This window comes from Serpula lacrymans, assembly GCF_000218685.1.
Source record: "Serpula lacrymans var. lacrymans S7.9 unplaced genomic scaffold SERLAscaffold_12, whole genome shotgun sequence".
NCBI lineage: Eukaryota > Fungi > Basidiomycota > Agaricomycetes > Boletales > Serpulaceae > Serpula > Serpula lacrymans.
In genome coordinates, this window is record NW_006763301.1 from 36125 (window position 1) to 48652 (window position 12528).

The following is a 12528-nucleotide window of genomic DNA, read 5'->3' on the forward strand; positions in this document are numbered from 1 at the left end:
GCTCGGACCCCAAGGATTGGACCATCAAAAATGATGACGTGTTTTACAAAGGTCGCCGTTACATTCCCACAGGAACTGAGAGAAAAGCATGTATTCAACAACAACACGATTCAGTAACAGCCGGACACCCAGGACAACTAAAAACAACCCAATTAGTAAAAAGACATTACTATTGGCCAGGTATGACACAGATGATCAAAGATTATGTCACAGGATGTGCAATATGCCAACAAAGCAAGGCAATTACCAATCCGATCAAAATACTCATCCAACCAATTTTGGGCCCAAAGGCTACAGAACCATTCAAGAACCTGTCCGTCGACTTCATCACAGATCTACCAGAAAGCAACGGATATGACAGTCTCATGGTTGTGGTGGACCACGGCCTTACAAAGGGGGTAATACTATCACCTTGCAAGAAAACTATTTAATAAAACTAAGTGAAACTCAGCCGCTGCCTGAGAGGCTATAGAAACAACTTTATTACTTACCTAAGTGGAACTACAATGGATGTTAGTTTAAGGTGATCTCTAGTAAATGTAATGTAACATACCTCAGCCGCTGCCAGAGAGGCTATAGAAACGACTGAGGTATTCCTATACTAAACCCCCTACTACTTATAGTCGGAGGTGCTACTCACTACAGTATAATGACTCCTAGGAGAACAATGGCTGCTTTAGCAGAGACCGGGTTTATCCGGTTTTGTCAAATATGCCTCAAACCTGTTTACCAACAGGCTTATCAGAAACCACTTGCACATCCAGTAAACCCCGTGTTACCAGGCTTGCACATTCCAAGTGTAACACTAGGTTCCGAGACAAGCAAGGCTATGTGACCAGTGTCACATCCATTACATGCAGCTTGCTCTTTGTTTATGAAATCTTCCCTAGCCTCTAGGTGATCAGATGTGAATGAGATGCAAAAAGTCTTAGATATATATCTAAGAGTCTGAATGACAGAATGATGATGTGGTAGCAGATGAAGGATGCATGCCACATCACTATTTCACACATAAAAAATTTTCTATTATGATTGACTCGTGCCTCGTCTATCTTAGAATCACATTTTTTTCGTTCCCATACACGGCCTCAGTGAGTCTGAGTTGGTTAAATGAAATTGAGAGCAGTAACTCACGTGACACCATTTGATATCACGTGATGCACGCACCCTAATTTTCAGTCTTCATGATCTGAAGAATAGCCAAAATCCAAAAAAAATCAGCTTTTATCTTGCTATGTCTCATAACGATGCGGACACGACGGATGCTCCACCACGCAAGAAAATACGCAAGGCTTTGTCCCTCAAAAAATCTGATTCCTCCCCTCATGTGGTAGCGTCAACTCCTCGTTTGTTTGCTCCTTTTCGAGCTCTTGGTCTTATAACCAACCACATACCACTCTTTATACAAACGCGCTCGCACAAGGGTGCGACAGACGGCCCGCGGATACATATATTGACATGTTTGGGAAAATCGTGGGCCATGTGGGAAGGTGGAAAGATGGGTCTGTTATTCGTCGGTGAGTTTTATGCACCTTCTGGTCTATAAGCTTTGACACATGGCTCCATGATATTCATCGATCTATATAGGTCCTGAAGCAGAATCTCCCATATCAAGTATGGCTATGGATGATGATTCTGTTTGGGTTGCGTCTGGTTCGCATGTTATCAAATATATTCGCGGAAAAGAGGTCGATTGATTTCTTCCTTTGAGGAATCTTGGTACTCATGCTATGTAATTGCAGGCTGCACGACTCACCAATCCTATGGGTACTTTACTCGTATCTATTCTTATTTTTGGAACGCAGCTGCTGGCGCTCACAGAAGATGGTGCAAAAATGCTTATATGGGATATCGCAAAAGCAGATGGTACGTTCGAGTCTAATTTTCCTGTGCCGTATTATTGATTATTCTCCCTTATAGCTGAAATCATAGCTGTCATTCAGTTTGATAACGGCTTCACTGCAACCTCTGTCTTGCATCCGGTTACATATCTCAACAAGGTATTAGTCGCCAGTAGCGAGGGTGATTTGCAGCTATGGAATATCCGTACACAGTATGTTTAAACGTGCATAATCCTTTTCAGCTTATAAGGCCTTACTATTGTTTCATCCAGAGCATGTATCCACACATTTTCCAGGTCCAAATTGCTGACTTCTCCGACTCAATCGTCTGAAAATGTTCCTCCTAATCCTATAACAGCATTGACACAATCCCCTGCTATTGATGTCGTCGGTATTGGTTTCATCTCGGGGGAAATTTCCGTATACGATGTCAGAGCAGATGAACGGCTAATGAGAATGTACATGGAAGGTGGCGGTATCAAAGCTTTAGGGTTCAGGAGTGGTATGTGTAACAGTCAAAATCCAGAATTGCTTTCTTCCTTACACATTGGTTTAGATGGCCACCCCATCCTTGCTTCTGCCTCATCAGCTGGTCACATAGCACTTTGGGATCTGAATTCCGGAGGGCGCTTACTCCATCTATTACGAGGAGCGCACGACGGTGCTGTAAGTGCCGTAGAATGGGTACCTGGTCAACCAGTGTTGATCAGTTCAGGCGAAGATAACAGCGTCAAGGTTTTTTTTATTGGCCTCTGGTGTTGATCTGCTCTGAATACTATATTTTCATCAGCAATGGTTATTTGATTCACCAACAGCAGCGCCTAGACTACTCAAATTTCGCTCGGGCCATCAAGCGCCTCCACATCTGATACGATATTACGGTGACGATGGTAAACAACTATTGACTGCCTCGACTGATCGCAGTCTGAGGTATACGTCAGTGGTACGCGATTCGCGGTCATTTGAGATGTCTCAAGGTAAAAACATCTAAATTTTGAAGTGCCCGTTAATCAATTATATGTATAGGATCGCTCGTAAAGAAAGCCACTGTGTTGTCAAAGCCTCTTGCTTCATTGAAATTTCATCCCATCACTGCTATTTCTACGTCTTCCACACGCTCCAAGGACTGGGATGACGTTATAACAGCACATGCAGAGGATCCCTTCATCCGGTCTTGGACTGTACTTGGGAAAAAACTGGGAAAACACACACTGAGCCATGTGGATGGCCTGAAAAGAAAGATGTCGCCTGGTAATGTCAAGGTACGCATTGTGTCTTCCTGTTCCTCGCCATCAAGCAACCAATTGAAGATTAAACCCCTTCGATGCTGTTATCAGTCTGTTTGTGTAACAGCATGCGGTAATTTTGGCATAGCAGGATCGGCAACGGGTGAAATACACATGTGGAATATGCAATCAGGACTCAAAAGAAAGAGCTTTAAGGTCGGCCCTTGCCCACTGGCTGCCTCTGAAAAACTGCAGTCGAAAAATGCCAAACCGAGCGAACGTAGCATCACTGGTTTGGCCTGTGATTCTTTGAATCGCTCAGTGATAGCTAGCACTTCAGATGGCACTATCAACGTTTGTACACAATTGCAATCAACGCATGTGTCTGCTAATGCGCGTTTTTTCGCTCAGTTTTTTGACTTCCACACAACAAACTTAGAACACACCGTAAATGTATCTTCGCCAATATCATCAACAACATTACAACGTGACAGTGGTTTGCTGGCTGTCATCTGTGAAGATTATGTCGTTCGAATCTTGGACATCGAGACACGAAGAACTGTCAGAGAACTTGCTTGCGGTTCGACTGGACGAATACTTGATATCGTATGTCATACGTTCTGGGAAGTTGAACGTCCAATATTAACAAGGCTGGCAGACGTTTTCTCCAGATTCAAGATGGTTAGTGGTGACCTCCATGGACTCTATCATCCGAACCTTTGATATACCTACTGGACGTCTCATTGACGCCTTTCGTACACCGAGTGTGGCAACGAGTATTGATTTTTCACCGACCAATGACTTTTTGGCCACGTCTCATGTGGATAGTGTAGGAATATTTTTATGGTGAGTACCTTATCATCGTTACCCGACTTTCATCGAGGGCAAATTGTTGTATGCATCTACTAAAGATTTTTTCAGGGCGAACCGAGCTCAGTATTCTGAAGTGTCTTTCAAGTCGATATCCGAGAGTGATGTCGCGGAAGCATCTCTCCCTTCAATGCAAGGTGTTGCCGAAGACGAAGGTAAATGTCAACACTGCCGTTATCTACATTGGTTCTTTATCAATAAATATGAAATTATACAGCGCTTGAAGGATTGTCGGCGCTCACCGTGGAAGACAAGCCAATAGATAGTTTTGTCACACCTCCACAGTTGGATGGAGACCTTGTGACATTAACACTGCTACCTCGATCACGGTGGCAAACCTTGCTCAACCTGGAAATTATCATTGTAAGTCAAATTCAGCTCGCACGTTATACTTATTACCTTACTGCGTTTCTAGCAACGCAACAAACCAAAAGAGCCGCCAAAAAAGCCTGAACAGGCTCCTTTCTTCTTACCCACGCTTCCAGGCGTAGAACCTCGGTTCGCGCTCGAAGAAAAGGAGAAAGAAAAAAATGATCAACGCACAAGAAGATTAGACAAGATTGCAGCGGAAACAGACAGTATCTTCCGGGAAAAGCTATCCGGCATTCGTACAGATGCAGACCGTAAGAGAATTTCTTTCGCGACGGGTTATCAGCTAATTTGACATCTTTGCAGACGATGCCTTCTTCGACTATGTCAAAATACTTTCGCCTGCTGCTATCGATCTTGAAATCCGTTCCTTGGTCACGTTGGATAGCTTTCGACAATTCCTACAGGCCTTGACGCGTCGTTTGCTCTCCCATCGAGACTTTGAAGCTGTCCAGGCCTTCCTGAGTGTCTTTCTACGTCTTCACGGCGATGTTATTATCGAAAACATCGAAATACAGGAGGAGCTGGAGGCATTACTTGAGGTTCAGCGGAAAGAAAGTGACCGAGTCCTAGAGCTCCTTGCTTCTTCACTTGGGACTTTGGGATTCGTCAGAGATACTCTATAAAGCAATCTATGATAGTGTCAATATATATGTTTCACTGAGTATCGCGTCGCTTGCTGTAAATGTACACATGTTCCATTTTCGCCTTGTGCACGTGCCACAGAAAACGCGTCCACAGGAATCAACGCGTCTCAGACTCTCACTTCGCTGTCGTCATTTTTCGTGTTTGGCTGGTAGCAAGGCTTCAACGTCACATTTGGTACGACTTGGCTATTGGACTGTGTTGGTTTATGTCAAGGTTTCAACCAAGTCGTGCTTCCCCTCCAGCTAAACCAAAAAATCTCCCGGGTCCTTCACATCGAGCTCCTCCCTCTATATCCGATTTTTCACGGTCCTCCGCTATTTCAGTTCCAGAACTACAAGACCTTTCTCCACAAGATATCGAATTTTTCAATGCTGTGATAGCTAGGGCGGCGCCATCTGCAACCACTTTTCTGACGGTGTTTAAGGCATATAACGATGTCCTACACGAACGTGGCCTCGACCCTCAGACGGAGGTTGTGTACTACAAGAAATTACTGAAGCTTAGTTCTGTTAGAGCTGCCAACTGGGGGGAGAGGTGGAGGTTAATCAAATCACAGTATGGCTACGACAGTAGCTTCAATCGTTCTTCCACTCCTGCCAAAGACCGGGGCAAACCTCACACTTCAGGTACTCCGAACCTAACGGCTCCTGTACACGACGACGATATATTCTCCCTTCATTCTCACCAACATGAAGCGGCCAGCACTGAATCAGAACAGGCTGAATCAGAACAGGGTACCGAAACAGAGCTTGACGAACCTCAGCGTCATAGTCGCGCTCCCTCACGATTGCATTCTCGAGTTCTACCAAATGTAATCCCATCCAGGACGACTACGTCAAATGGCCTGGTATCCAATGTCAATCTAAACCTTCGTAATCCTATACTATCCAATGTTCGCTCAAAAGAAGCTGTGACCCCCATTACTCGACCTTGGGACGAGACTTCAGACATGACAGAAGATATCGTACCTTCAATATCAACGACACCGCCTTCGTATGGAGCGGCTACGAGAGATGTAAAGTTGATGGGCTTGCAGTCTACTTCTACCCGGTCAAGTACTAAGGTATATATAATTATCTCTCTGTGTGCCTCATGAATTTTATATTACTTTAGTTAATCGGTCAACGAGAGCGCAGAGGAAGTGCCATCAATGAAGACGATGCGTGGAATAAGGTCAAGATGATTCGGGACGAGCAAGATGCTGACAGATTTCGGGAGGAAAAACTACTTGAACGTTGCTGGGATGTCTGGAGGCAAGGCTATGAGTGGATTAACGTAGGAACACTTCTTTCTTTTATCCATGCTGAATCATATATTCATGCTATTCACAGACTACGCAGCAGCAAATATCTGAGGCAAGGGACAATCTCGTCCTTCGTCTATGTCTTCATCGCTGGCGTAATTCTACTGCATCTCGTGTTGAACTCCTTGGTCGTGTGACTGTTATCGCAAATAACAGATGCCTCCGAGTCTCAGTTAACCAATGGAAAGCAAAGCTAAAGGAAAGAAGACAGGCGATGTGGCGGAATGAGATGCGTTCTAAGATGAAGACCGTGCGGGAGAGTCGGGAAACATTACTGAAGAAAGATGCATGGGCGAAATGGCGGCAGTCTTACCGATCCCATTTATCCGAGCAGCACTACAATGAGCGCTTAGTCCTACGGTTATTCGAGAGATGGAGTCTAAAGCTGATGGAAAAGGATCATTTGGAGGCTGCGAGTGAGCAATTCACTAAGATCTCTGATGGTAGAATGGTGGGAAGGTGTTTCGAGTTTTGGAAACGCCAGTTGCAGATGAAGAACAACGAGAGGATGGTTGTAAGAAGAGTAGGGCTGCGAGTTATGGGTGAAGCAATGGATGTATGGAAAAAACATTCGTAAGTCATCAACTTGCGTCTTTATCATCACTAATGCTCTATGAAATAAACAGACATGAGCGGCACTCAGCCCATATATTCCACGATACCATCATAGTGAAGAAAGCTATCAGATCTTGGAAAGCTGCTCGTGACCGGATACATGTATGTTTCGCTCATTTACATTCTTTATGGAGCACTGACTTGTGATGATTTACAGAGTCTGGAGAAACGCGCCGCAAAGCATCTTGCTCGACAAGATGATGTTCTGGTTCGTGCTGTTACCCGGGTGTGGAAAGCTCACGAACGTGGTAGGCTCTTGGAGAGAGTAAGAGCTGTACGGTTAGTAAAAGATGTGTGGATTGTTTGGAAGCGAAAGATGCAGGAGCAGGAGCAGCGCCAAGGTTTGAAGCCACCAAGATTTATGATCAAAGTTTTATCACTGAATTTCACTGTCGTAGATTTTGCTCTCGCCTTTTCGATGCGATCTAATTCATATGCGATGTCCTCCTCATTGCAAACATGGCGTCGAGTCTACACTACTCATCAAAATGCCTCGACGTTCGCTACACAATATAATTCGACCCAGCTTTGCTTTAGAATACTCTTGAAGTGGCGACTTCAGTTCAGATCGCAATTGGCACTTGTAAAGCAAGCTAAAGTCGCAGAAAAGTTCTTCCTCAGAAGACGAATCTTGGGAAAATGGAAAGAACAGCTAAGCGACAAAAGAAGAGAAAGAAGCTTGACAATACTGTCCACCCAAAAACTTGCAAAGTGTTTCAGCTGTGAGTATTATAAAGGCGAAGCATCTTTATTTTCCTCAATGAAACTAACGATTACCCAAAGCGTGGAAGCAGAAAACCCAGAAGCGACGTTTAATCCGTTTGGCAGAGCAACAAATTCACGCTCTTGTCTCTACTGTTCGTCTTTTTTCTACTTCTCTCTGCTACTCTCGACAGCTAACTCGTAATCTGCTAATAGCGGATTACGAGGACTGTATTGAGTCTATGGACGAACCGAGTAATTGAAATCAAACTGCGCGAGCTAGAAGTCAGCCAACGGATTTCAAATGTTTTGGTGATGTGTGTATTGTCACACTTGCACTGAGAGATTTTTTTTTGACAATATCAAATTTAGGTCTGCTTTCAAGAAATGGAAGACAGTCTGCCTACGCCATGTGGAAGAACTTAGCCTGATGGAAAGCTATCAGGATGTTAAACGCGAAGGTATGTATTCAATATATGTCCTATCTCATGGTAGTGATGTATGGTTTTAGAAAATATCCGCCGGATGTTTAATCGGTGGCTCAATGCCTCCCGTTCATCTCGCTACAGGCGACAGACCTTGCAGCAGAAGGAGGACGATATGAAGCGCGCAGCGATAGCAGTATCATGGGATAAATGGAGAGGTCGCTTTAAAGACGAGAGGCTACGCCCAATTGTGAGCGTTATAACTGATTCGTACTCTGTGAGAGGTGAGCTGAACAAACAGGTATATACTAGGAACACAACGTCATTGTGCAAAGTCGACGTAATTTACTGTTTCGTGCGTTCGGGATCTGGCATTCTAGAACGAAGGTAAGCTTATTTGTAACTTACTTAAATTATCCGTTTTTCACCCTTTTCGCAGTCTCTACCAGCAATCCGATTCCACGCATCATATACGAAAGCCAAGTGCTGGAACGTATGGCGCGCTTCTATGCCACAGGCCCTACAAGCTAAGAAGGCGCGCGAGATGGACAAGAAACAGGTCCTGTGTATGTTCTCATTTTTACACTTCATATCAACTTCTTAACAAAATAAACAGCAAAAACTTTGGAAAAATGGGTACAAACTCACAGAACAAAAATCGCGCTCAAAGCAGTCGCGTAAGTGGGCATCAAATATCGCATTCTCTGTAGATGCTGACATTACCCCTCATATAGACGTGCTCGTTATCTTCGTTTACCTACTGCAGCCCCTCGACAAGTCAATCCAAAACCCGTTCCCGCTGCATCGACGTCCACAAATGTTCGCAGCCCTTTCCCTCGAAGAGTCGTCAAGCCGCAAAGTGACACAGAAGATTCAGACGTCGCCCCGACGCGAGCTGCTTTTCCATCCAGGGCCCTAGGGCCCAGACCAGGAATCGCCAGCCTCCTATCTACGAAGCTTCCTGCGGCAGGAAATCCCCCTCCCTATCCACAGTCTTCAAATCGGGGTGTACGCGAGTCTAGTCCAACGCGATCCATTTTATCTCTAGGAGCCATTCAGAGATCACCTCGACCGAGGTTTACTACTCGTGGTATAGGATTAGCCCAGCGTGATCCCAGCCCAACGCACTCAAAATCATCGGTAAGCATTGCTCAAGATAACAACCCACCAAGATCAATGTTCCCTCCTCCACCTTCTACTGCATCAGGTGTGGGGGAGCGCGGGCGACATAAACTCTGGCGTTAAAAACTCAAGCTGCTTGCTGGTCAACGCCTTCAAAACCATCCTTGCTTTTTCGAGCCTTCTTTATTTATGCGATGTATCGATTTTATGGGCAAAGGGCTATGATATTCCATTTTGATTACTGTCTCTATACATGTATCCCTATGTACCGATCTCCTTCCGATATTAAACCCATATGCTTCTTGGAGACCATCTCTGCACTTGGTCTTGTACGCCTATTTCGGCAGATTTTGAAGCGAGCGCAGAGTGATTCCTTGTACCTAGTCTTGTATTATCACTGGCCGTGACATAGCAAGACGAGCCTCCCGCTTCCTGGGATCACCAGCTGAGCAGCACGCTCTAAATATCGCTCAGGTGTCTTTGCTACATCGAGAGAAATTGATCGGTATACACTTCAGAAGAAGCAGCTGGGACGTACCCAGATACTAGCTTTCAAGAATTTTGGTAATACTGCCATCCCACCCAGTTGGCGATGACAAAGTAAGCACTGGTGGGTATGATGAGTAGGGTGAAATATTTGTAATGCGTGTCTTGAGCTAAGACGTCTAATATCTTTATGGTATAGATCGTTTGTCAAGTTGCCAATAGGATTACCGCCTAGTAACAATTAGCACTCACATAAATGCCCGTCAAAGGGAGCATGGCGCTGAATAGTATGGCATAGCTCGCTAGCAAGAAAAAGGTGGCAGTGAAAATAATGATAAGATGACCTATGTCAAGTTTCATCGCGCCACTGACGGTGGTCGCGACTCAGGAAGAGACTCGAGTTCGGAGGCAATTCAAGTTACATTGAATTAAAAGTGAGAAAAACATTGAAACATAATTGAGTTGGATGGTCTATTTTCACTGAGTACTATGGAGCCTAGATAGTTACAGGATATAAAACCCGCAAAACCGTTCTGAGGAAATATGATGTACAAGTAGAGGAGTTAATTGAAAAATACAAGAGTCATGCATGGTTGTAGCGTACTGTGAGATTTACATCATTAGAGCATCTGTAAGTAACTAAAGGCACGAGAGTAATGATAAAAGCAGCGCCACGATAAGTAGTCAATAAAGCAATGAAAAAAAACTTACAACGAACGCCGCTACATAAAGTGAAAATACGATCGTTCATGTCCATCCATCCTATATCTCGATTTTCCAACAGTCGGATCATTCATTCTGCTTGAGTCTCTTTCTAACGTCGTCTTCGGAAAAATCAGAAAGTCGCTTTCGGTGCGAGCGAACTTCGGGATCTGATCTAGAATCAGATACAGGGAAATATTCCCTGGTGGTATTTTCAGTTTCCTGAATGAGTCCTCCACTCTCTTCTGTATTGTGGTGCATTGGCGCATTTTTCATCGCAGCAGCACGGTGGGAATGCAGAGATGAAATGAAGGTCGGAGAAACAGAAGCCACTGACTGAATTTCCGAGGAAGATGTACTTTCTGGCGTCATAGTACGGGGCTCCGAAATTGGATATGAAAAGTGCTGCATGTTATTCTCCAAGTCCTGTCCTTCTCCTATAGAAATGGGTTTAACCACCTGCGTGCAACTCGTACCGGCTCTCCTAGTCTTCCTTTTGCGAAGTGGCGGCAGTGCAATTGAGGGTGAGTGAGTATACTCCATTGCCTGAAAGGTAGGCATGTACACAGGCGCAGTTGCATTCGGATGCGGATGCGGTGATCCAGAAGTATGGATGCCAGTATCGCTCTCGGTGTTCGTCGAACCGAATGGATCGAGACTCGAATGCTTTCCACGGAGGAAAGGGCTTGCCCCTTTATTCTTTTTTATCTCCTCGATAATAATATCAAGGCCTTTTCCAGTGACACTTGTACTCTGCTCCTCAGTTGCCGCGTCTAGCGTTGTCAACATATTTTGGGTTGCATCAAGAGAGGAACAAGCAAGATTTTCGGCTCTGAGCCGCCGTTCAAGAGCTAACGCCACTGCGCGTAATCGATGGTCGTGCACTGCAAGCACTGATATTCCTTCAGAGCGGCGAGCCCAGTAAGAAAATTGGGTATTCGACCATCCTGAAAGTACCAGGACGGTAGAGCGTGTGAGGGTGACGTAACCCCCGGGCGAGCGTTCATAGGCATGTGAGAGGGACTTTAGGGGGTTGTAGGGATGACTAGCAGCAAAATAGTTGAACAAATATACGTGAAATCATTGAAAACATATTCAACAGTTGCTTAAACAATAACGTACGGAACGTAAGTCCTCAGGACCTCTTTGACAACTTCGACTTTGACTAGAAAATCGATGGCGGTGGCACCGCCACCGGAGCTGTTGAACTCGCTGTCGCCATTCTTGACCTTACTGCGAGATTTATTCCTTGAGCTACCGAGTCTGCGCTCAAAAAGGCGAGCGGAGAAAATACTCCACTTCGCTTCCCCAAGCTGCTCGTGCAGAAACGCAGCGGCGTAAGGGTCTGTTTGAGAGTTATTTCTCGACGTCGAATTCAAATTTAATGGGTGCATCTGAGGAGAGTTCAGCACGGAACGCGCACAGGCATCGACATGGTCTACGCACGCCTGAGTCGAAATCTGTGACAGGTTCCAAAGGACTAGGATGGATCATTGAAGGTGATATGGCGTCAGCTTGTCCATATACCTCTGCAGGTGGTGAGAGAACGTTGTACGACGATGTAGTTGAAAAAACAGGTGAATGTGTGAGTTCATGAAAGGAGGGCGGATAAGTGGGTGAAGAAGAGGTAGATGGGGAATGAAATTGGTGATCATGTTCAAGAGACTGCGCATTTATGGGCGCCTCTTGCATGTAGTCAGTGTCTTGAGTGTCCAAACCCGTATTATCATCGACATAAAGATTATGCGAATGCGAGAGGTTGTTAGCCAGGATATAATGAATGTCTATCGCATTTTCTTGGGGAGAATACGGATATGAACCAAGCTGCATTGAATCGGGGAAGGGCTGGTCTGAATATTGGTTGTAATACATAGATTGGAGTTCATTAACGGATACAGGAATACTGTTACCAGCAGCGTGAAGATACGAATGATGAAGAGCGGAGAGGTCGTCTGGCTGGGGAAGTGGGTGTGTATGATGGGTCAAAATGTTGTTGTCGTCGTTGAGCGGCGGTATCAAAGAACGCATGCTGACGACGCTGACGACGGCGACGACGACGACGACCGCAAGGACAGACAGCGATGGCCAATGGTAAGAACGACGTTCGGGTTGAGACGAGGACCGCCGGCTATGGTATCCCATATCTTATCGTGGGAGCTAATTGCCATTTGCAGCTACTACAGTCCATAAAGCACAGGTCACGCCCAGTCACGGTCATG

General features: G+C 45.2%; 4 protein-coding genes across 4 annotated transcripts; 2 read left to right on the plus strand and 2 right to left on the minus strand.

Moving 5' to 3' along the window:
* Positions 1 to 1234: 1234 nt before the first annotated feature.
* Positions 1235 to 4970, plus strand: SERLADRAFT_363098 (uncharacterized protein; the record flags this gene model as incomplete). The annotated part of the gene is made up of 15 exons (XM_007321780.1): positions 1235 to 1517; positions 1588 to 1688; positions 1743 to 1866; positions 1921 to 2053; positions 2138 to 2343; positions 2398 to 2576; positions 2632 to 2818; positions 2868 to 3103; positions 3179 to 3421; positions 3479 to 3673; positions 3726 to 3913; positions 3989 to 4092; positions 4155 to 4300; positions 4353 to 4560; positions 4613 to 4970. 15 exons carry the CDS (start codon positions 1235 to 1237, stop codon positions 4930 to 4932), a joined length of 2853 nt encoding a protein of 950 aa, XP_007321842.1.
* Positions 4971 to 5159: 189 nt separating this feature from the next.
* On the plus strand, positions 5160 to 9275 carry SERLADRAFT_452027 (uncharacterized protein; the record flags this gene model as incomplete). Its single annotated transcript, XM_007321781.1, has 15 exons — positions 5160 to 5969; positions 6068 to 6229; positions 6286 to 6830; positions 6884 to 6974; positions 7030 to 7213; positions 7271 to 7594; positions 7656 to 7729; positions 7791 to 7891; positions 7947 to 8035; positions 8086 to 8249; positions 8312 to 8386; positions 8439 to 8565; positions 8616 to 8676; positions 8734 to 8776; positions 8919 to 9275. The coding sequence occupies 15 exons, from the start codon at positions 5160 to 5162 to the stop codon at positions 9045 to 9047; spliced, it is 2979 nt and encodes a 992-aa protein (XP_007321843.1).
* A 49-nt stretch (positions 9276 to 9324) lies between these two features.
* On the minus strand, positions 9325 to 9973 carry SERLADRAFT_475219 (uncharacterized protein; the record flags this gene model as incomplete). The annotated part of the gene is made up of 3 exons (XM_007321782.1): positions 9325 to 9604; positions 9660 to 9793; positions 9860 to 9973. 2 exons carry the CDS (start codon positions 9965 to 9967, stop codon positions 9674 to 9676), a joined length of 228 nt encoding a protein of 75 aa, XP_007321844.1.
* Positions 9974 to 10396: 423 nt separating this feature from the next.
* SERLADRAFT_410465 (uncharacterized protein) lies at positions 10397 to 11703 on the minus strand (the record flags this gene model as incomplete). Its single annotated transcript, XM_007321783.1, has 2 exons — positions 10397 to 11354; positions 11432 to 11703. 2 exons carry the CDS (start codon positions 11701 to 11703, stop codon positions 10397 to 10399), a joined length of 1230 nt encoding a protein of 409 aa, XP_007321845.1.
* Positions 11704 to 12528: the final 825 nt, after the last annotated feature.